Below are 24,488 nucleotides of genomic sequence, written 5' to 3' on the forward strand. Positions count from 1 at the left end.
GGCATCCCATATGGGTACTGGTTCGAGTCCCGGCTGCTCCACTTCCAATCCAGCTCTCTGCTGTGGCCTGGGAAAGCAGCAGAAGATGGCCCAAGCCCTTGGGACCCTGCACCCACGTGGGAGACCAGGAAGAAGCGCCTGGCTCCTGGCTTTGGATGGGCGCAGCTCTGGCCATTGCAGCCAACTGGGGAGGGAACCAGTGGATGGAAGACCCCCCCCCCACAATTCTGCCTTTCCTTCTCTCTCTGTGTAACTCTCACTTTCAAATAAATAAATAAATCTTAAAAAGAGGTCTGTTTACCTTCACAAGGACACAATCGCATATTTGCCCCCACACTGAAGCTTATTACAAGCATATTCAAATACATTTTAGAAAGAAATATTTTCAGATATCAATGATGTTCTTTCACATAAAAGTTCCATTATACGAAAACTCAGTTACAACAGGCAAAAAATGACAAATATACTAAATGGAAATATTTTTCTAAGCTATAATAAAGTACAACCTGCTGTGTTTCCATATGGAAAAGCAGGGTACTGTTGATTTTCAAGTTGTTAGTGAAGGAGGAAACTATGTTACAAACTCCTGTGATTGACTCCTTCTAAGAGCACTAAATAGGCCTTTCAGTAACACCTGACCAATCTTTCGACATCATGAACTAAAATAGTCTTCTAAATAGCACTTATGACTGATAGCTCTCACTCATAGTAATTACTAATTTACCAAGTAATTACCAAGTAATTTACCAAGTTCTATACAAAGAACAATAGGTCAAAGTCATTCCACTAAGACATTTTTTAAAAGCTATGGAAACCACAAAATAGTATTAACTATTGTAAATGCAGGTGTTTACAGGAAAATCCTAAAGCTGACCTACATCATCAGAGTTTGCTTTTAACATTGTCAAGATCAAATATTAGCAGTAAAATCTCTCTCCTGGTTCTTTGCACTGCCATATGGCGACGTACTCTAAACAAATGGATGTGGGGCTGTTAAGAACTGTCACAGGGCCTCCCAGTGCTTACCACAGGTTGTTTTCTTAGACTGGACTCTCTAAAAAGAGGAGGCAGAGCAGACCTTCCCCATATACATTTTAGCTAAGGCCTCATTCCTGGTCTGTATTATGAATAGGGAGACACAGAAAAAAAAATTGTTACATAAGGCTCCAGTATTCACAATGGTGGGAAATACCATCAAAAGAAAACATTAAAACCTCTTGTTGAGCTGTGAATGTCAAATCAAAGATGCAAAAATAATTTTTTAAAAAAAATGGGATTGTCTAATACTAAGAAGATTAAGCAAAAGGTAATGTTGGGATTTGGCACTGTGGTTCAGTAGAGTTAAGTCACCACTTGCAATGCCAGAATCCCATATTGGAGAGCTGATTTGAGTCCTGGAAGCTCCACTTCTGATCCAGTTCCCTAATGTGCCGGGGAAAGCAGCGGAAGATGGCCCAAGTGCTTGGGCCCCAGCCACCCACATCGGAGACCTGCATGGAGCTCCAGGTTCCTGGCTTAGGCCTGGACCCATCCCAGCTGTTGTAGCCATTTGGGAAGTGAACCATCAGATGGAAGATTTCTCTGTCTCTCTGTGCCTGTCACTCTTTCAAAAAATAAATCTTTAAAAAGGAAGTAGTGTGAATGTAATAAAATGTAGTTCACAAATTTTAACAATGTTAATAAAAAACATATCAAATTGATAAGACAAAAGTATAAACATCAATTTTACATATATAAAAACACATATTTGAAAATAATTTAGAATAATTTAAATTGCTCAGTGGGGTGATTTTATACCGAATTGTTGAATTATAAGACTTTAAATAAAAAGAATGAGAAATTGTACATTTCAAACTGCATAGTACTCAAGAAATTAAAAGATGATGATGCTTAGTCTACCGGGATTCTAAGTAAGCTAGTTTTTTTAATTCCAAATATGTACAAGATGAAACAATATTTAAGAACTGATCAAGGGGCCAGGGTTTTGAAACAGTGGGTTAAGCCTGTTAGGGACACCCACATTCCATAATCAGAGCGCCTGGTTTGAGTCCCAGCTACTCCTCACTTCTGATGCAGCTTTCCGCTAATGTGCCTGGGAAAGCAGTGGATGATGGCCCAACTACTTGGGCTCCTGCCAACAACATGGGAGACTCAGATGAAGTTCTTGCTTCTAGGCTTCGACCTGGCTTAGCACTGGCTGTTACAGGCATTTGGGGAGTGAGTCAGTGCATAGATCTCTCTCTCTCTCTCTCTCTCTCTCTCTCTCTCTCTCTCTCCCTCTCCCTCTCTCTGCCTTTCAAATAATAAATCTTTTTTATTTACTAATAGACCAGTTAAGTATATTAATTCTGACATCCCCTCTAAAACAGAAAATTTGTTCTCTGTGTAATTTAGAATTTACTTATTACATTTGCTCCACATGAGAGATTCCCAAATCTAAGTATGCATCCAGTCACCCAGGAAACTTTAAAAGAATAAGTTTCTAGGACCAATCTTTCAGAGATTCCAATTCAAGAAGTCTGGAGTGGAAGCCAGGAACCAGTATATATAATATAAAATAAAGTTCATGTTAGTGTGCTAAGGAAATTCAGCTAACTCCTGGGATAGGTTCCGTATTTGACTTTCCAAACTCTACTTACTATGCACACCAATTACCTGCAGGTGTTTCTAAGGGGCAGTTTCAGATTCAGGAGGACTAGGATGGGGCCTGGGAATCTACAGATCCAACACCCCCCCACACCACACACTACGCTGCTGATTCAGAGACACAATTTCAGTAAGACTTTATGGGATCTTTCAACCCTTCCACAGGTGAATGCTACCAGGAATTCTCCTAGGAAGTTTCTGCCACTGGAATATTTTCTTCAAATTTCACAAAACATCCTTTAGCATAGCTAGAGTACACAATTTGCAAAGCTGCAAAATTTGCAACATACCTGATTTTTCTTTACTATACCTTACTACCGACTGAATGGAAATTATTTCTCCTATTTACATACAGAATTTCACTAAAAGATACGTGTTAACTATGTCATAATGCAGAGACAAAATTTAAATTTACATAATTACATAATTTTCCATGCTTCCCACATCCATAGTTATAACAGTGAAATACTGGAGAAAAACCTATATACCCGGGGCTGGCGCTGTGGTGTAGTGGGTAAAACCACTGCCTGGAGTGCCGGTATCCCATATGGGATTGAGTCCCGGCTGCTCCAGTACCAATCCAGCTCTCTGTTATGGCCTGGGAAAGCAGCAGAAGATGGCCCAAGTCCTTGGACCCCTGCACCCGCATGTAAGACCCAGAAGAAGCCCCTGGCTCCTGGCTTCAGATCGGCCCAGCTCCAGCGGTTGCAGCCATCTGGGGAGTGAACAAGCAGATAAAAGACTTTCTCTTTCTCTCCCTGCCTCTGCCTCTCTAACTCTGCCTTTCAAATAAATAAATCTTTAAATATATATATATATATAATCCAACAACAGAGGAACTGGTCAAATAATTCAAAGAACTTTATCATGAAATACTAAGCATTTACTAAAACTAACTACATAAACACATCTGCTGTTTCTGAAAAGACATTCACCCTTACTGAAAGAAATGCACATGTATGTGTACTTACCAGAAAGGCATACATACTAAAATATTTGAAGCATTGTACTCAAAGTAGGGTTTTAGGTGATTCTGATGCATGCCTGCCAGAATTATCTAATATTTATATTATGACATATACCTTATAAATTCTTAAAGGGGGGTGACAAGAAAACCAAGCAAATCCCACACATGCACACACCTTTCAACTACCACTTGAATGGCTTGCCTGAGAGGTAATTTGCATTCCTAGAGGCATCAGGGGACTTCCTAAATTAGAAGCTCTTAGAAAGTTTCTTAAAATTGCAGGCTTGTACTCTAACCCAGACTTACTGAATCAGAATCTGTGACAACAGGTCCTGGAATATGCATATGATGGCAAAATGGACTCTTACAGTCAGTGAAGTTTGGAAACAATGTTTTAAAACAAAAAGCTTCCAGAAATGCAGTGACCTAGACCAAATTTCAATCTATCTGAATGGCAACCTCAACAAATTCAGAATAAATGCAATCATGGGATTTTATACATGCACACTCTCACTCACAGAGACTACTGGAATTTGAACAACATAAACCTGTACTTATGGATTGGCTTTATTCAATTTTAATCTTAAACTCCCCATGTGAACACTGACCATTTCCCATGAGCTGACTGAGGTCACAAAGGTATTCCCTATATTCAACCTATCTCTGTCTAAAACTATTTCCATTAAAATCCCTTCTATGATGTTCTGTCCCCATTTTGTGCTTCATTAAAGTATCACGTAAACATTTACTAGGCATCCAAATATCTAGGTAATTTAATCATTCTTCAGTTGCTTTTATTTCTTCTTTTAAAACACATTCCAGTTAACTTACCTCAGTAGATTCTGCAGATTATTTCTTCCTGAGATCCTCTCTAAGGTAAATTCAAAGGCATGGGGAGTTTACATCAACAGAAGTCACAAAGAACCAAGAAAAAACTTTCCGGGGCCACCCTTGGATTACAGCAGGCTAAGTCACTGCTTACAACACCTGCATCCCATATCAGAATGCCAGTTCATGTCCTTGCTGCTCTGTTTCTAATCTAGATCTGTGTTAATGTGCCTGGGAAAGCAGTGGAAGATGGCCCAAATGCTTGGGACCCCACCACCCTTTTGGGAGACCTAGATGGAGTTCCTGGCTTTTGGCTTTGGCCTGGTCTGGCTCAGCCCTGGCTGTGGCAGCCATTTGGGGAGTGAGCCTGCAGATGGAAGCTCTCTCTCTCTCTCTCTCTCTCTCTAACTCACACTCTCACACTATTGCACTCTCTCTGTCACTCTGCCTTTCAAATAAATCTTTTCAAAAGGGGCAGCATAGCTCAGTGCATTAAGCCACCACCTTTGACACCAGCATCCCATATCTGAGTGCTTGTTAAGTCCCAGCAAATCTGTTTCCAATCCAGCTCCCTGCTAATGAACCTGGAAAGGCAGCACAAGGTGGCCCAAGTACTTGGGCTCCTGCCTCCTATCTGGATGACCTGGATGGAGTTCCTGACTCCTGGCTTAGACCTGGTCCAGACCTGGTCATTGCAGCCATCTGGGGAGTGAACTAGTGGATAAAAGATCTATCTCTCTTTCTTGCTCACTTGCTCTCGCTCTGTCTTTCAAATAAATAAATCTTTTAAAGAAATAAATATAAAAAGAAAAACTTTCTTGCTCTGAAAAGAACCACATGAACCCCCTCCCCCATTTTCCTGAAAGAGAAAAGGTAGATATTTCAACAAATGTATCCCTATCACACTCTCAACTATTTAGGGTTGTAAAGGCATACATTTACAACTTGTAAGGCATACATTTACAATGCTTTCAGAACAACACATTAAAAAGAACTTTGGGGATTTCCTAATGGCAATAAATTAACAGAATTTTCCTAATGAAAGCCACAGTGGACATTTTCCTCCATTTAAAGAGAAGAGAAACAATAGGAGAAAAAAAGTTTTGCCTGAACTTCTAAGAGAATCTAGGAAAAGAACATGAATTCTGGGAGGTGAGGGACAAGCCCTTAATTTTGTTTTAATCTGTGATACATTTTAATTCTGGATCATTCAGAAGGCCAGATCAATTAAAATTGGAATTTATTAAAACCAAGAAGATTATATACCCACCTGCAGCTCGCACCAAGCAACTTCAACCCATGTTTCAGTGTCCAGTCCTTTATATACTGTTTTAAATGCTCCGCGTCCCAGTTCTATATCAAATTTCAGGAACCTGCCACTAGGAGAAGTAGCTACAGCCTTCATTTCTGCTTCTTCTTCCATTTCCTTTTCATTTTTCTCTTTGAAACAGTCTTTTGAGGATTCCGAAGTTGCCTTTGAACACTGTTGGTATTTAACTTCTTGTCCACCCCTTAGCACGTTTGTAGGAAGTTTATCTACTCTTGGAATGTTTGTTGCAGCCTTTATTCTCTCTGTTTTGGAAGAAGATTCGGCAACTTTGTCATCTTCCATCATCTCAACACTCTTTCGGAAAAATCTCTTCCTTTCTATAGTTTCCCCAGAAGTAGAGAAGGTGCTGGTTTTTTCCTTCACTCTAGTTTCTACGGACAAAGTTGCAGCAACCTGAGGAACTCTGTTTTCAAATGAAACTCCATCAGGTTTCTCAGAATCTTCGGTGCTAGCTGGCTCCCCTGAATCAGTAGCCATTGTAATTAAGGTTGGCTGTAAAATCTGTTCCACTCTTCAATCAAGTTACATCTCAGGTATCAGAATGATCAAAATGGACTTCCTTTTATGTGGTCATAGATTTCCATAGCAACCTGAACGGGGAAAAGGATATTTTAAAATCACCCCACAAAGGAAATCATTAAGGAGAAAACAAGTCACCTGATTTTTAATCCCTTTTTGTTAATAAGAAGTTTATTCTTTTTTCTGTCCAATCTTAGCAACCAGCAGACTCCAGGGACTGTGTCTTATCTTGTTTACCACTGCAGCCCTCAGTGCCTAGCAGGCTACTTGGCATTTAGCTCAATACACCTTCATATTTCACAAATATTGATTAGGAACCTAGTTCTTAGACCCCTCTATCAAACTATCAAATTCAAAACAAGTACTCGAATATGGAGTTCACTTGGCTACAAGGTGACATACATAATAAAATAACCACATGATTTGTAGGTGGTTTTTGTCTACTCATTCAACAGTAGTTTCTCTTTTTTTGGGGCAAAATATACATAACATGAGATTTACCATTTTAACTATTTTAGGTATAAAATTCAGTGGCATTAACATTATCAATGTTGTGCAGTCATCACTACTATCCATTCCTAGAACTTCATCATCCCAAACTCAAACTCTATAATACTGATTAAACAATCATTCCCTATCTATTCCCATCTTCCTCCCTGCCCACCTGTATTCTACTTTCCGTCTCTATGAATTTGCTTTTTCTCGGTACTTCACACATTCATCCTTTTTGTCTGACTTATTTCACTTAGCCTACCATATGTGGCATTATTAGAAATTAATTCCTGGGGCAAGCATCGTGGCACAGCAAGTTAAGCTGTCACTTGCACCCTTTGGAATGCTGGTTTCACTCTCAGCTACTCTGCTTCTGATCTAGCTCTCTGTTAATGTGCCTGAGAAGAACCAGAGGACGGCTCAAGTACTTCAGTCCCAGCCAACCCTGCCACCCACATGGGAATCCAGGATGAAGTTCCAGGCTCCTGGCTTCAGCCCATACCAGGCCCAGGTATTGCAGCCAATTGGCGAGTGAACCAACAAATCAAAGATCGATCTCTCTCTCTCTCTCTCTCTGCCTTTCAAATACACAAATAAGTAAATCTTTTTAAAAGTAGAATTCCATTCCCATAAACATATATGGCTATTATTTGTCAACTAATTTTCTTAAAGTTTTAAGAAGATTTTCATCAATATTCCATTGTATGTATATACCGTACTTTGTTCATCCATTCATCTGCCAATGGATTGGGTTGTTTCCACCTTTTGACTATTATGAATAATACTGCTATAAACATCCAATAGTAGTTTTTTTTGTTTGTTTGTTTGTTTTGACAGGCAGAGTGGACAGTGAGAGAGAGAGAGACAGAGAGAAAGGTCTTCCTTTGCCGTTGGTTCACCCTCCAATGGCTGCCGCGGCTGGAGCGCTGCGGCCGGTGCACCACGCTGATCTGATGGCAGGAGCCAGGTGCTTCTCCTGGTCTCCCATGGGGTGCAGGGCCCAAGTACTCGGGCCATCCTCCACTGCACTCCCTGGCCACAGCAGAGAGCTGGCTTGAAAGAGGGGCAACTGGGACAGAATCCGGCGCCCCGACCGGGACTAGAACCCGGTGTGCCGGCGCTGCAAGGCGGAGGATTAGCCGAGTGAACCGTGGCACTGGCACCAATAGTAGTTTTAAAAATGCAAACACTTGCTTATGAGCTTGCCTTCTGATTGCAACAGAAACTAATAACAAACATTAATATACTATATTAAAAGAACAGCAAGAAAGACTTAAAACCATGCATCCTTTATACAAGCAATTTCACTTAAACTTGTCTTAGAAAATAATCAAGAATCTCAGGGAGGGAAGGGTGGAAGTACCATTATGTTCTTAAAACTGCATATATAAAATACACGAAGTTTTGACGATTTTCTTTTTTAAAAAAGATTTATTTATTTATTTGAAAGAGTTACACAGACAGAAAAGGAGGGAGGCAGAGAGAAAGAGAGGTCTTCCAAATGCGGGTTCACTCCCCAGATGGCCGCAACAGCCGGAGCTGGGTCAATCCGAAGCCAGGATCCAGGAGCTTCTTCCAGGTCTCCGATGTGGGTTCAGGGGCCCAAGGACTTGGGCCATCTTCTACTGCTTTCCCAGGCCATAGCAGAGAGCTGGATCAGAAGTGGAGCAGCCGGGACTTGAACCGGTACCCATATGGAATGCCGGCATTGCAGGCAGTGGCTTTACCCACAAAACCACAGCACCGGCCCCTTGACTATTTTCTCCCAAAATTTTTAAAAAATAGTCAAGAATCTGCAAAGATTTAACTATAAAGACATTCATTGGGGCCAGTGTTGTGGTGTAGCAGGTGAAGTCACCGCCTATGGCATCGGCACCCCATAGGGATATCAGTTTGTGTCCCAGTTGCTCCACTTCCAATCCAGCTCCCTGCTAATGGCCTGGGAAAAGCAGCAGAGGACAGTCAAAACGCTTGGGCCTTGCACCGACGTGAGAGCCAGAAGAAGCTCTTCACTCTGGCCTGGCCCAGCCCTGGCTGTTGTGGCCACTTGGGGAGTAAACAAGCAGATGGAAGATTCTCTCTCTCTCTCTCTCTCTCTCTCTCTCTCTCTCTCCCTCCCTCCTTCCCTTTCCCCCGTAACTCTTCCAAATTAATAAAATTTTATAAAAAGACATCATTACAGTACTTATAGTTTGGAAAAACTAGCTAAACATGCCAAATTTGTTGTTGAGTTGTCTCAGAATGAGTTATAATCCACCATTAAAAATAACACTTTGGTTATTTGTGAGACGAAAGACACTCCCTATATGATTAAATCAAAAAGGATCATTTTATGTATGTATACACATGCATACCACATACAGCAAGTTTCCATACATACAAATGATATGAACTTTAAACACACACACACACATACACACCAACTCTAAATTGCAAAATATGAACATTTTTTCTTTCTGCTTTTTTTTAATATTTTCTAAAAGTTTCCACAATGAACATGTGAAAATACACTGAATATAATAAACAAAAATTTTTCTCAAGTGAATGGCCAAAACACCAGTAAGGGAATTTTTCCCTTCTAGATCAGGCATTGTGGTGCAGTAGGTTAAGCCTCAGCTTGGGATGCCCATATACCATATCAGAGTGGCAGTTCAAGTCCTGGGTACTCTACTTCCAACCCAGCTACTTGCTGATGCACCTGGGAAGCAGACTATGATGGCTCAAGTGCTGGAGTTCCTGTCATACATGTGGGAAACCCAGAAAGAGTTCCTGGTTCCAGGGTGCTGCAGCCATTTAGGGAGTGAAACAACAAATGGAAGATCTCTTTCAAAAAAATAAATCTTTAAAGAAAAAGAAAAGTTTACTCTTGTTACCACAACTATGCATCACAAAGTTACACTTATATACCCTGTCTGGAAGGGCTCAATTTACCTTGAAGTTTTATTTAAAAATATGTCAGTGGTCAGTGCTGTGGCATAGCAGGTAAAGCAGCTGCCTGCAATGCTGGCATCCCATATGGGAGCCAGTTCGAGTCCCGGCTGCTCCACTTCCAATCCAGCTCTCTGCTATGGCCTGGGAAAGCAGCAGAAGATGGCCCAAGTCCTTGGGCCCCTGCACCCAAGTGGGAGACTCGGAAGAAGCCTCTGGCTCCTGGCTTCGGCCTGGCTTGGCTCTGAAAGTTGTGCCATCTGGGGAGTCAACCAGCAAATGGAAGATATTTCTCTCTCTCTGTCTCTCTCTGTCTCTGTCTCTCTTTCTCTTTCTCTTTCTTTCTCTCTCTCTGTAACTCTTTCAAATAAATAAGTCTTAAAAAAGAATTATGTCAAACCAAAAATATACAGAAATATCATATTTGAAAAACTGAAGAAAAAACTGCTTGAGCTAAAATTTCAGAGAAATAAGCCCAAATTGTTCTACACACTCAACTCAATTCCTATCAAAATTCCAGCTGGTTGCTTTGCAAAAAAATATCAAGGTTAACCCTAAAATACGTATAGAACTTCAACCCATAATAATAAAAGCCAAAAAGCCATCTTGGAAAAATAAACAAAGTTGAAGGACTTACACTTCCTGATTTAATAACCTACTACAAAGCTAGAGTGGTAAGACCGTATGATATGGGACTAAAGATAGATGTATAGGCGAATGGAATGAAAATAGAGTATAGAAATAAACCTACAATTTATGGTCAATTGGTTTTTAACAAGGGTGCCAAGACAATTCAATGGGAGAAAGAATAGTCTTTCCTATAAATGGTGCTGATATAACTGGATATCCACATGCAAAAGAATGAAGCCAGCTGTTCCAGTAAGGTTTTCTGGGAAAGATACCCGAGCTGAGTTTCAAAGAAAAAAAACTAGCTGATTTAGGTGAGAAGACCACAAGCAAATGCATGAAATAGCATGGAGCAACTGGGTGAGTGGTACCATAAACAATTTACTCATGTATGAGAAGCCTGCCTGGTGAGAACAGAGGCAGGATGTCACCAAGGACCTCTATGCCATACAATGTAAAACAAGGAAACCAATTAAAAAGCTACTGTGATAACCCAGGAAGGAAATGATGAGGTTTGAATGAAAATTCTGGCAGCCGTGATAAATTCAAGATAAGTCAAGGAAGTACAAAATGTGAGATTTACTGCCTGGATGAATACAACCGTGAGGGAAAATGAAGGGTATTATGATAAGTCCCATAAATTTTCCAAAAAGATGATTCTGTCTTAATACCAGAATTAAGAATTGAACTAAGGATTCACAAAGTGCTCTGTGAGGTCAAACTGACAAATCAATATACTTCCAAAGTCAATAAAACGAGTATTGCTGGGCCGGTGCTGTGGCGTAGTGGGTAAAGCCACTGCCTGCAGTGCCGGCATCCCATATGGGCACCTGTTTGAGTCCTGGCTGCTCCTCTTCCAATCTGGCTCTCTGCTATGGCCTGGGAAAGTAGTAGAAGATGGCCCAAGTCCTTGGGCCCCTGTACCAGCGTGGGAGACCTTGAAGAATCTCCTGGCTCCTGGCTTTGGATAGGCCCAGCTCCAGCCACTGTGGTCATTTGGGGAGTAAACCAATGGATGGAAGATCTCTCTCGCTGTCTCTGCCTCTCTGTAACTCTGCCTTTCAAACAAATAAATAAATCTTAAAAAAAAATTGTCAGTACAGTTATGCTATAGCCAATCTTTAAAAAACAAAAAACTAATACTACCTGCAAATAAAAAAAAAGGACAACTAGCCAAGCCTCACTTAGGTGGAGATTTTTTTAACTTTTTATTTTGAAATAATTTTTTAACTTGGAAAAAAATTCTGTAAGGGTATATAAGGAATCCAGTATATATTTCAACCACATTCCCCAAATGCTAACATCTTAGGTGGGATATTTTCAAGTAAGAATAATGATAGTTATTCACTTCACTTAAATAAAGGTCACTTATCCAGAAACCTCAAGAGCAGAAATCCAGAAGACAAATGGCTGCTAAGCAGCCAAAAATAGAATCAGAGAATTTAAGTTGGAAAAGCCTTCAAAATTTTTCTTACTGCTGAACCTCTTTTGAAAAACTGAAATCTTACTCAAAATCCTAACAAAGTGTGGCAAGTACTGGGACTCTGATATAATTCTAACATGCTTAGCCACCTGGTTTCCCAAGCTATAGGACAGTAGCAGCAAATAAGATGGATGGGGAATGGTGTGTTCCCTCAAGTTTTTTTTTAAGAGTGGGAATAAGAGAGGGAAGAGATGTACAATTTGGGACATGCTCAAGCTGACTTGCCCCAAATGGTAGAGTTAGAAACATACCAGGGGACTCCAATTTAATCCCATCAAGGTGGCATGTACCAATGCCATCTCACCAGTCCAAGTGATCAATTTCAGTTCACAATTGATCATAATGAAAGGACTAAGAGTCAAAGGAAGCACATAAACAAGTCTAGTACCTGCTAATACTAACTGATAGAATAAATAAAGGGGAGAGTAATCCAACATGGGAAGCGAGATACTCAGCAGACTCATAGAATGGTGGATGTCCTAAACAGCACTCTGGCCTCAGAATCAGCCCTAAAGGCATTCCGATCTGGCTGAAAAGCCCATGAGAGTATTTCAGGAATGGAAAGCCAAGACACTCTGGCAAAAAAAAAAAACACCCTAAATGAAAGATCTCTGTGAGTGAGATCCCAGTGGAAAGAACAGGTCTTCAAAGAAGGAGGTACCTTTCTCTGAAGGGAGGAGAGAACCTCCACTTTGAATATGACCTTGTCTAAACAAGATAAGAGTCGGTGAACTCAAAAGGCTTCCATAGCCTTGGAAACTCATGACTGGTGCATAGGGAGACTACTGATGCCATAAACAGGAGTGTCAATTTGTAAAGTCAACAACAGGAGTCACTGTGCACTTACTCCTCATGTAGGATCTCTGTCCTTAATGTGCTGAGACTTAATGCTATAATGAGTACTCAAACAGTATATTTCGCTTTGTGTTTCTATGGGGGTGCAAACTGTTGAAATCTTTACTTAATGTATACTAAACTGATCTTCTGTAAAAAAAAAAAATAAGAAACTATCAATTCCCAACTTGACTCTCACTGGGATTAAACATGACAATAGGTCTGATCTGATTTCATCATCATTTAAAAAATCATCTATTATTTTTCACTTTATGTTTGTGTGGGAGCAAACTGTTGAAATCTTTACTTAATGTATGCTAAACTGATCTTCTGTATATAAAGAGAATCAAAAATGAATCCTCATGTGAAGGGAAGGGGAGAGGGAGTGGGAAAGGGGAGGGATGCGGGTGGGAGAGACGATATGGGGGGGAAGCCATTGTAATCCATAAGCCGTACTTTGGAAATTTATATTCATTAAATAAAAGTTAAAAAAGAAAAAAACACCATACAGCCAGCATCATGGCATAGCAGGTTAAGGTGCCACCTGCACTGCTGGCATCTCATATGGGCATCAGTTCAAGTCTGCCTGCTTCACTGCCTATCCAGCTCCCTGCTGGTGGCCTGGGAAAAGCAGCAGAAGATGGAGGCAGGGAGACATGGAAGAGGCTCCTGCCTCCTGGCTTTGACCTGGCCCAGTCCTGGCCATTGTGGCCATCTCAGGAGCAAACCAGCAGATGGAAGATTTCTCTGTCCCTCTCTCACTATAACTCTTTCAAATAAACAAATAAATCTTTAAAAAACATACCCACCCTAACGACAAAAAAGTCACTAGAGACAAAGCAGGATAAAGGCAAAAGGATTAATTCAACAAGAAGGTACAAGGGTGAGTATTTGGTACAATGGTTAAAACAGCACTTGAAATGCCATATGGGAGTTTCATGTTTGAGCCCTGGCTGCACTCAGGATTCTAGCTTCCTGCTAATGCACACTGTGTGAGGCATGAGGTGATGGCTCAAGCAGTTGGGTCCCCCTGTCACCCACAAGGGAGACCTGCCACCCACATTGAGATCCTGGCTCCTGGCTTTGTCCTGGCCTACCCTCAGCTGTTGTAGTACTCAGGGCGTAAACATGCATGTAAGAGACCTCCCCCCTGCCTCCTCTCTCTCTCCCTCTCCCTCTTTCCCTCTGTCTTTTGATAATTAAATAAAATTTTAAACAAATATTTTAACAACTTGTTTATTCACTTGAAACCAGACTTGCAGAGAGAGAGAGGGAGAGACAGAGAGAGAGAGAGATCTTCCATCTGCTGGTTCACTCCCCAGATGGCTGCAATGGCCAGGGTTGGGCCAGGCTGAAGCCAGGAGCCAGGAGTTTCAGCCGGGTCTCCAAGTGTGGTGGAATGAGAAGGTGAAAAGGTCATGCCAAGATGGCCACTGAGGTGAGATGGTCATGCCAAGATGGCCGCTAAAGTAAGAAGGTCATGCCAAGATGGCCACTGAAAACAGAAACTGCCTGGCAACAGGCCATGATTGGATGGCTTCGGAAACCACATGACAACAGAGCCTGACTGACAACAGGCCGTGATTGGATGGTTTCAGAAACTGCCTGGCAATAGAGTCTGACTGGCAACAGGCTGTGAATGGATGGCTTTGGAGCCTGCCTGGCAACAGGCTGTGATTGGTTAGGTCATAGACTGCCCCTTGACTGGATTGGCTGCCTTGGCTATATAAGCAGCTGTAGCAACTGAAATAAACCAGTCTGTGGGCTGCTCGCCTCTGGCCCGCTTTCACCCGACTCCCGGGGTCTGTGTGGTGACTCCACGTCTCTTGCCCCCACCATGCTCCTCTTCTCAGAACAAATCCTCTCAGAAGAAATCAACTTCAACATCCCAGGTAGGTGTCAGGGGCCCAAATACTTGGGGCATCTTCCCCTGCTTCTCCCAGGAGCATTATCAGGGAGCTGGATCAGAAGTGGAGCAGCCTGGACTCAAAACAGCACCCATATGGGATGCTGGCATCATAGGTGGCAGCTTTACATGCTATACCACAACACCAGCCCCATGAAACTTTTTTTTAATTAAAAAGATATAGTAGTCTTCCTTTATCTGCAGTCTCACTTTCCAGTTTCAATTACCTATAGTCAACCACAGTCCAAAAATATTAAATGGCAAATAAAAGAAATAAACAGAAAGATCATTCACATAACTTTCATTATACTATAGTTTGTAATTGTTTTATTTTATTAATTACCAGGCTTAATTTATAAATTAAATTTCATCATAAGTATATATGTAAACTAGTACAACCGTTATGGAAGATGATATGGAGATTACTCAGAAATCTGAAAATAGATCTACCACATGGCCCAGCCATCCCACTCCTGGGAATTTACCCAAATGAAATGAAATCAGAATATGAAAGAGTTATTTGTGCCCTCATGTTTATTGCAGCTCAATTCACAATAGCTAAGATATGGAATCAATCCAGATGTCCATCAACTGATAACTGGATAGAGAAAATGTGATATATACACACAATGGAATACCACTCAGCCATAAAAAATAATGGAATCCTGTCTTTTGCAACAAAATAGATGCAACTTGAGACCATTATGGTTAGTGAAATAAGCCAGTTCCCAAAAGACAAATATCATGTTTTCTCTGATATGTATTATACAGAATACAAAAAGTATAAGAATGAAACTGACATCTTATGATTTGATTTTGCTTATCATCTTTATCTTTGTTTCTATTTTTAACTTGTGAGCATCATGGTTAGTGATACATTAAGCCTATGATTATCAAGTGAATTCAAAGTATGTTCCTGCAAAAATTAAAGGGAAAAAAAGAAAGGAAGGAGGAGGAACTGAGGGAGGGAGGAAGGGAAGTATGTGTATTTTCTTATAACTTTATCTATGAAATACATGAAATCTGTTCTCTATATTAATAAAAATTAAAAACAAAAAACATAGTACATATAAGGCTCAGTATAGCCCATGGTTACAGACATCTACTGGGGGACTTGGACTGTTATATCCTATAGATAAGGGAGGACTACTGTATAAAACTGGCCAGTAAACAAGTAAAAAGATGTTCCACATCTTTATTAGTTAGGGGAATGCAAATAAAAATCACAATGAAGTACCACAGTAACAATGTTGACAATGAATGTAAAGAAAATGGTACCTTCATATATTGCTGGTGGGAATGTAAAATGGTATAGCTACTTTGGAAAACAGTCTGGGAGTTCCCCCTCCAACACACCAACTTAAACAGTTACCATATGATACTGTCTATCCAAGAGAAATGAAAACATATCTCCACACAAGAACTTATACACAGGTGTTCACAGCAGCATTATTCACATTAGCCAACAGGTAGAAACCATCCAAATATCTTTAACCAATGAATGGATAAACAAAATATGTTATTATCTATGCAATGGACTATTACTTGAAAATAAAAAGGAATGGAAGATTTATACATACTGCACCAAGGAGGAAACTTAAAAATATTATGCTAAGTCAAAGAAGAAGCTACAGGAAAAGACCACATAGTATATGATTCCATTTATATGAAATATCCAGGGGCTGGCGCTGTGGCATGGCGGGTTAACACCCTGGCCTGAAGCGCTGGCATCCCATATGGGCACTGGTTCAAGACCCAGCTGCTCCACTTCCAATCCAGCTCTCTATTATGGCCTGGGAAAGTAGTGGAAGATGGCCCAAGTCCTTGGGCTCCTGCACCGCGTGGGGGACCCACAAGAAGCTCCGGCCATTGCGGCCAATTGGGGAGTGAACCAGTGGATGGTAGACCACTTTCTCTGCCTCTCCTTTCTCTGTGTAACTCTTTCAAATAAATAAATAAATCTTTAAAAAAAAAGAAATATCCAGAAGCTGCAAATCTATAGAGACAGAAAATAATTAGTGGTTGCCTGGGACTGCAGCCCAGAAACAGGACTGATTGCACATGGGCAAGAGGACCTTTTGGGGGTAGTGGTGATGCTCTAAAACAACTATAATCAAGGTTGAACAACTCTATAAATTTATTAAAAATCATTGATTTTTAAATTTATATTGATGAATTTTGTGTTTTGTAAATTATCTCAGTAGAATGATGGGCAGCGGGTATTGTGGCACAGCAGGTTAGGCTGATGCTTGAGGTGCCGATATTCCTTATCACAGGGCCAGCTGGGCTACTCTGCTTCTGATCCAGTTTCCTGGTAATGCACACCCTGGGAGGTAGCAGACAATGGTTCAGTTGCTTGGTCCCCTGCCACCTGGATGGGAGATGCAAATCAAGGTGAGGGCTCCTGGCTTCTAACTGGTCCAGCTCGGACTATTAGGGGCATTTGGAAAGAGAACCACAGAATGGAAGATCATTCTCATTCTCTCTTTCTCTCTCTTTCTCTCTCTTTCTCTCTCTTTCTCTCTCTCTCTCTCTCTCTCTTTCCACTGCTCTGCCTTTCAAGTAAAATGATGCCACTCTTTAAGAATCTTAAAATATTTTGACAAAAATCAAAACCATCATAAAATCATATATGCCTTTATAAAACTATTCTATTTTCCCACTCTCCATTCTGTCCACTCTGATCTTCAGCCTGGTCTTCTGGATCAAGAATCTTTATTTTGGGGGCTGGCACTGTGACACAGTGGGTTAGGCTACAGCCTGCAGTGCTGGCATCCTTTATGAGCATGGGTTAGAGTCCCAGCTGCTCCACTTGAAATCCAGCTCTCTTCTAATTTGCCTGTGAAAACAGCAGAAGATGGCCCAAGTCTTGGGCCCCTGCACCTACATGGGAGACCAGGATAAAGCTCCTGGCTCCTGGCTTCAGATTGGCTCAGCTCTAGTCGTTGCAGCCATTTGGGGAACGAACCAGCAGAATATCTCTCTCTGCCTCTCCCTCTCTGTAACCCTGCTTTTCAAATAAATAAATTTTTTAAAAAATAATCCTTATTTTGGGGGAAAAAGATTGACAACAATAAAATGACTAAACAAAATAAAACAAAATAAGAAAAAGAAATTTTGGGGCTGGCACTGCGGCACAGTGGGTTAATGCCCTGGCCTGAAGTGCCAGCATCCCATATGGGCACTGGTTTGTGACCCGGCTGCTCTACTTCTGATCTGGCTCTCTGCTGTGGCCTGGGAAAGTAGTGGAGGATGGCCCAAGTCTTTGGACCCCTGCACCCATGTGGGAGACCCAGGGGAAGCTCCTGGCTCCTGGCTTCAGTTCAGTGCAGCTCCAGCCGTTGCGGCCAATTGGGGAATGAACCATCAGGTGAAAGACCTCCCTCTCTCTCTCTCTCTCTCTCTCTCTCTCTGACTCTCTGACTCTCCTGTCTCTGTGTTAAGTCTGACTTTCAAATAAATAAATAAATCTTTGAAAAAAAAAGAAAAACAAATTTTAAAAATAGACCATGGGGCTGGCTCTGTGGCATAGCAGATAAAGCCACCATCTGCAGTGCCAGCATCCCATATGGGTGCCAGTTCGAGTCCTGGCTGCTCCACTTCTAATCCAGCTCTCTGCTATGGTCTGGGAAAACTGCAGAAGTTGGCCCAATTCCTTGGGCCCCTACATGTGCATTGGAGACCTGGAAAAAGCTCCTGGCTCCTGGCTTTGGATCGGTCCAGCGCCAGCCACTGTGGCCAATCGGGAGTGAACCAGCAGATTCACGACCTCTTTCTCTCTCTCTGCCTCTGCCACTCTGTAACTCTGCCTTTCAAATAAATAAATAAATAAATCTAAAAAAAAAATAGGCAACAAACTTGACTAAGCATATCTGAGGCCTTTTCAGTGTAAATCCAACAGATTCTCGACCATACAACAGAGTTTAAGAACACATGTTCTGGGGCCGACACTGTGGCGCAGCAGGTTAACGCCCTGGCCTGAAGCGCCAGCATCCCATGTGGGCACTGGTTCGAGTCCTGGCTGCTCCACTTCCAATCCAGCTCTCTGCTATGGCCTGAGAAAGCAGTAGAAAAATGGCCCAAGTCCTTGGGCCCCTGCACCTGCGTGGGAGACCCGGAAGAAGCTCCTGGCTCCTGGCTTCAGATCAGCGCAGCTCCGGCCGTTGCGGCCAATTGGGGAGTGAACCAGCGGATGGAAGACCTCTCTCTCTCTCTCTCTCTCTCTGCCTCTCCTCTCTCTCTGTAACTCTGACTTTCAAATAAATAAAAAAATCTAAAAAAAAAGAACACAGGTTCTGGAGTTGGAGAAACTTGGAATCAAATCTTGGTCCTACTTCTCATTCCTCAGTGGAGATCAGGGAAAATTATTTAACCTCACTCATTCTTGATTTTATTTGTGAAATCTCAAAGGACTGATATGAATCTAGACATAAAATACTTAGCACGGTGTCTGGCACAATACAACAATCAATAAATGAAAGCTTTTATTTTCTATGTCTTAATAATCCCTAGAGGCACTTCTATACTAATGCACTATTCAACAATACTCAAATAAACACTGAATGATTTTCAGCAGACTCTATTTAGGAAGGCAGGAAAGTACATAATACATTTCTTTAAATCTTTCCAATAATAAACCATGTTGGTATTGCTAAAGGGATATGCTCCATTGACCAGATAATATCTCTTCCACATTTAGCAGTGTAGAAACATGGCTTGATGAAAAACTACAAAATTCAGGCTCAAGTCTGGACTCTCTTACTAAGTTCACAGTTATGGATTATAATCTATCTGGAACCATTTTATTCTTCACAAAATGGTAAATAGTCTGATCTAGGACCTAGGAATATATATGAAGACAACTGCAAAAACACTTCTATGGAGCCTTAAATTACAAAGAAAATCTAACAAATTTGTATACTTCTTTTATTTCTTCAACATGTTTCATTTATAAGCTTAGAGCATTTAGTTAAAAGTTCAAGATAATTTCTCACCTGTAGGTTATCATGGATCTATCCAAAAGAAATCCAGCACAAAACCATTACTTTGACAACCAATGGCTCAATGAATTTCTTTAACTTTCATAAACAGCACTTGAAATAATGCATATTTAAAGTCAAAATTACAGGGTAAATTTTCAACTAACAATCCTCCTTCTTCCTCATATATGCACATTCATGCCAATAAACATTTGTCAAGTGCCAATATGCCAAGCACTGTGTCAGGTCTACAGATAAAAGAACAAAAATCAGTCCTCATCCTCAAGAAGTCTAATTTATGCAAGCTTAAGATATACCACCACTGACCTCTGGTTCAAGAAGATGAACTGAATAACTATAGCTCATGTAATGTCCAAGACTCCAGCAAAGTGATGGTAAAATAATATAAAAAGTATAAATGACAAGTCAAGAACACCAATGGAAAATGGCATATAAGATTTCAACAATTTCTGACCAAGAGCAAACAGAAAAGAACTAGCTGATAACACAAAGAAAAGGATGCTACAACCTAAAATAAGTAATATAAAGTATTCTAACCTAAAAAGGAGCAGACTTGCAGAGAAAAATCCCAGAAAGGCTCCACACAAAAAAGACTGATCCCAGTCTACAGCCATACCACCCTGAATGCGCCCAGTCTCGTCTAATCTCGGAAGCTAAGCATAGTCGAGCCTGTTTAGTACTTAGTACTTCAATGGGAAAAGACTGATCCCATAGAGGGCCAGAATGAGCAAAAGGCTAGACACAGGGATAGTCCAAAGAACTGAACTCTCCTCACCAAAAGAAATGGATCCCTGAATGCAGAATACCATATGAAGGATCTTTAGAAAGTTCATAGAAAATGCATATTGTGGGAAAAAGACTATGCAGGGATTTCAAAATTATTTTGCACCACAACAGATTTTTTATATTTGTATTTATTTTATTGACTTAAGAGACAAAGAAAGTGATCTCCATTCACTGGTTCACTCTCCAAATGCCCTCAACACTTGGGGTTGGGCCAGGACAAGGTTGGCAGCCAGGAACTCAAATCAGGTCTCCCATATGGGTAGCAGAGACCCATCTATGTGAGCTATCACTGCTGCCTCCCATGGTCTGCACTGGCAGGAAGGTGAAATCAAGAACCAAGCAACCCAATACAGCATACAGATGGCCCTAAATCATAATCTTTGGGGAAAAGGTCACAAAGCATGTACCATTTTTGTATTTATATAAGCACATACCTATGCATGTAAATATAGAGCAAAAAAGACTGAACAAATCTACAGCCAAGTCTTAACCATTACCTCTGGAAGGGCAGGAAATAGGGGTTTAAAAAAAGGAACCTTCAGGTTTTAATCTAGCTCTATATTATTTTGATTGTTTAAAACAATTTCCCATCATCACCCTGTGCAAAACAACCAACTGAGAATATTATGATACTTTTTTAAAGTGATAAATTTATTTAATTAATACAAATTTCATAGGTACAGCTTTAGGAATATAGCAATTCTTTCCCTCATACCTGCCCTCCCACACCCACTGCTGTCCCACTTCCTACTCCCTCTCCCATCTCATTCTTAAGATTTGTTTCTAATTAACTTTATAAAAGACACTTCAAAAATTTGTGGAAAATTGAATTAAACTGTAAGTTTATTTTGGTACAAAAGTATTTTAAAATCCATATAATTTTTAATGTCTATTTATTCATGTTTCTTTATTTGAAAGGCCGAGTAAGGGCCGGCCCTGTGGCACAGCAGGTTAACGCCCTGGCCTGAAGCGCCGGCATCCCATATGGGTGCCGGTTCTAGTCCTGACTGCCCCTCTTCCAATCCAGCTCTTTGCTATGGCCTGCGAAAGCAGTGGAAGATGGCCCAAATCCTTGGGCCCTTGCACCTTCATGGGAGATCTGGAAGAAGCTCCTGGCTCCTGGCTTCGGATCCGCGCAGCTCCAGCCGTTGCAGCCAATTAGGGAGTGAACCATCGGATGAAAGACCTCTCTCTCTCTGCCTCTCTTCTCTCTGTGTAACTCTCTTTCAAATAAATAAATAAATAAAATCTTCTAAAAAATAAAATAATAAAAAAAGAAAGGCCAAGTGACAGAGAGAGAAAGAGACATTCCACACATGGCCCCAATAGTCAGGAATGGGCCAGACCAAAGCCAGGAGCCAGAAACTGCATCCAGGTCTCCCACATGGGTGGCAAAGACTCAGTACTTGACCTGCTGCTTCCCAGGAACATAAGGAAGCTGGATCAGAAGCAGAAACAGGACTCAATCCCAGGTATTCCAATATGGAATGTGGGCAACCCAAGTCGCACTTTAACTTGCTATGCCACAACACCTACCTTCTGTTTTTTTTTTTTTTTACAATCTGCATTTTCCATTAGAAGACTTGTGTATTCAAATAAGTTTTTCAGACTTATTTATGGCCGGTGCCGGGGCTCAATAGGCTAATCCTCCGCCTGCAGCGCCAGCATCCCAGGTTCTAGTCCCGGTCGGGGCGCCGGATTCTGTCCCAGTTGCCCCTTTTCCAGGCCAGTTCTCTGCTGTGGCCCGGGAGTGCAGTGGAGGATGGCCCAAGTCCTTGGGCCCTGCACTCCATGGGAGACAGGAGAAGCTCCTGGCTCCTGGCTTCGGATCGGCGCAGCGCCAGCCGTAGTGGCCACTTGGGGGGTGAACCAACGGAAGGAAGACCTTTCTGTCTCTCTCTCTCACTAACTATGCCTGTCAAAAAAGAAAAGACTTATTTATTTATTTATTTATTTGAAAAGCAGAGTGACAAGGGGGGGGGGGGAGATCTTCCATCTGCTGGTTCACTCCCCAAAAAGCCACAATGGCCAGGTCTGGGCCAAAATGAAGTCAGGAGCTAGAAAATCCATTTAGGTCTCCCACATGGGTGGCAAGCAACGAAGTATTTGAGCCACGTTCCACTGCCTTCCCAGGTGCTTTAGCAGAGAGCTGCATCAGAAGCAGAGCAGAGGGCCAGCACCGTGGCTCAGTTGGTTAATCCTCCGCCTGTGGCGCCGGCATCCCATATGGGTACCGGGTTCCAGTCCCAGTTGTCCCTCTTCCAGTCCAGCTCTCTGCTGTGGCCCAGGAGGGCAGTGGAGGATGGCCCAAGTGCTTGGGCCCCTGCACCTGCATGGGAGACCAGGAAGAAGCACCTGGCTCCTGGCTTCGGATCGGCACTGTGCCGGCCATAGCAGCCATTTGGGGAGTGAACCAAAGGAAGGAAGACCTTTCTGTTTCTCTCTCTCAGTGTATAACTCTGTTAAATAAATTAAAAAAAAAAAAGCAGCAGAGCAGCCAGGACTCCCATATTGGTACCAACATTGCAGGCAGCACTGTGCTACAACACTAGTCCCTCAAAGGAATATTATCAGTTAGCACTCACTTGTATGCTACTTGCCAAATACTTGTAAACCTTTTCATGTGTTTTCTCATGTAAATAACACAATAACCTTAAGTAATATTTTTATTCTCATTTTATAAATGAGTAAATTAAAGCACAAAAAATTTTAAGAAACTGATCAAGATCACACTGCTCATAAAAACCTGAGCCAGAATTTAACCGAGGCATATCCCAAGCACACTCCTTCCTCCTAAGAAGTGGCTACATATCACTTGGAGCCACATACACAGTAGATACAATCCTGAATCGACATACATACATACACAACACAACCACATCACAATTGCTAGGAAGTTACCACACTAAAACTATCTTTTTCCTTTCTTCCATCCTCCAGTTTTGCTTTGACAAAGTCATTTCCTCAATTAAAGACACATATTTCGTGTGGAAAAAATTTTCTAGTTCCAAATTATAAGGGGGATTGAAATCATCTTCATCTTCGCTCGTCATTAAAATTAAATAATTTTTATGTATCAATCACCTACCCTCTCATCCATAATTAACACCTTACACTGTCTAATCCTTTATTGCAGTGATGGCCAAACTACATATAGCCCTCAGGCCAAACCCACTTCACTGATTGTTAGTGTGCAGCCAATGAGCTAAGAAAGATTTTTACATTTGTAAATGGTTGAAAACATCCAAAGGGCCAGTTCTCTGCTAATGTGCCTGGGAAAGCAGCACCCAAATTGGAGTTCTAGGCTCCTGGCTTCAGTCATTTGAGGAATGAACCAATGGATGGAAGATCTCTTTGTCTCTGTCTCTTCTCTCTGTCATTCTGCCTTTCAAATGAATAAATCTTTTTTTAAAAAAGATTTTTAAAACATCAAGAATAGTATTCTGTGATATATGAAAATTATTTGAAATGCATAGTTCAGCGTCCATAAAGTTTTATGAAAACACAGCCATACTCGTTAATTTACATACAAGGGGACTTCAAAGTTAATGGGAAAAAGGAATTTAAAAAAAGTTTATTTTGATGCAAAAAAAAATTGGAATTCATGCATAGTTTTGTCATAATGAGCATCTTCCATGAACTTGTTAATGACCCCATGTAATGCCTAGGTAACACCCCATGGCCAAAAAATAATTAAAATATTTAACTATCTGTCCCTTCACAGAAAAAGTATTGAGCCTTGCTTTACAGTTTTGAAAGAACTTCATCCATTTAACTCAATTATTACTCCTAACAATAATTCTGAAAGCTACTTGGCATTTATCTGAATTCCAAAATTTAGCATGGCTCAGAGAAGTTCAGTGTCTTGCCCAAGTCCACGCCACTGAGCCAGCCCACACTACCATTTTCTAAGAACCCAACCTCTCCTGATTATCAGTGAGTTTAGACATTTGGTGCTAAAAGTTACCAGATGGGTAAAAAGCTTTAAATTGGTGGGAAAACATTTCTCAATTGAGACACTTTGATTCAAAAAATATATTAATAGAATCCTTTGCATTTCATATGTAGTTGTACAATTTACAAAGAGTAAATTTTCTCACTTGATTAGCAAAGAAACCCTGCACAGAGCTGGTGCTGTGGCT

At 41.2% G+C, this 24,488-nt stretch overlaps 1 protein-coding gene and 1 non-coding gene across 7 annotated transcripts in view; one reads left to right on the forward strand and one right to left on the reverse strand.

Annotated features, from left to right (window-relative positions):
* Nucleotides 1–24,488, reverse strand: part of WNK3 (WNK lysine deficient protein kinase 3) — a 172,122-nt gene that overhangs the window by 142,002 nt on the left and 5,632 nt on the right. For all 6 annotated transcript variants that reach the window (XM_051827130.2, XM_051827133.2, XM_051827131.2 and 3 more), the window contains exon 2: nucleotides 5,712–6,361. In XM_051827130.2, the coding sequence (XP_051683090.1) occupies nucleotides 5,712–6,248 (537 nt within the window). In that variant the 5' untranslated portion in view covers nucleotides 6,249–6,361. The remainder of the gene's footprint in view (nucleotides 1–5,711; nucleotides 6,362–24,488) is intronic.
* Nucleotides 1,010–1,142, forward strand: LOC127485052 (small nucleolar RNA SNORA51). Its single transcript, XR_007912253.1, has one exon. It is a non-coding gene; the product is annotated as a small nucleolar RNA SNORA51 (small nucleolar RNA).

Source organism: Oryctolagus cuniculus, chromosome X (genome assembly GCF_964237555.1).
Source record: "Oryctolagus cuniculus chromosome X, mOryCun1.1, whole genome shotgun sequence".
Lineage (NCBI taxonomy): Eukaryota > Metazoa > Chordata > Mammalia > Lagomorpha > Leporidae > Oryctolagus > Oryctolagus cuniculus.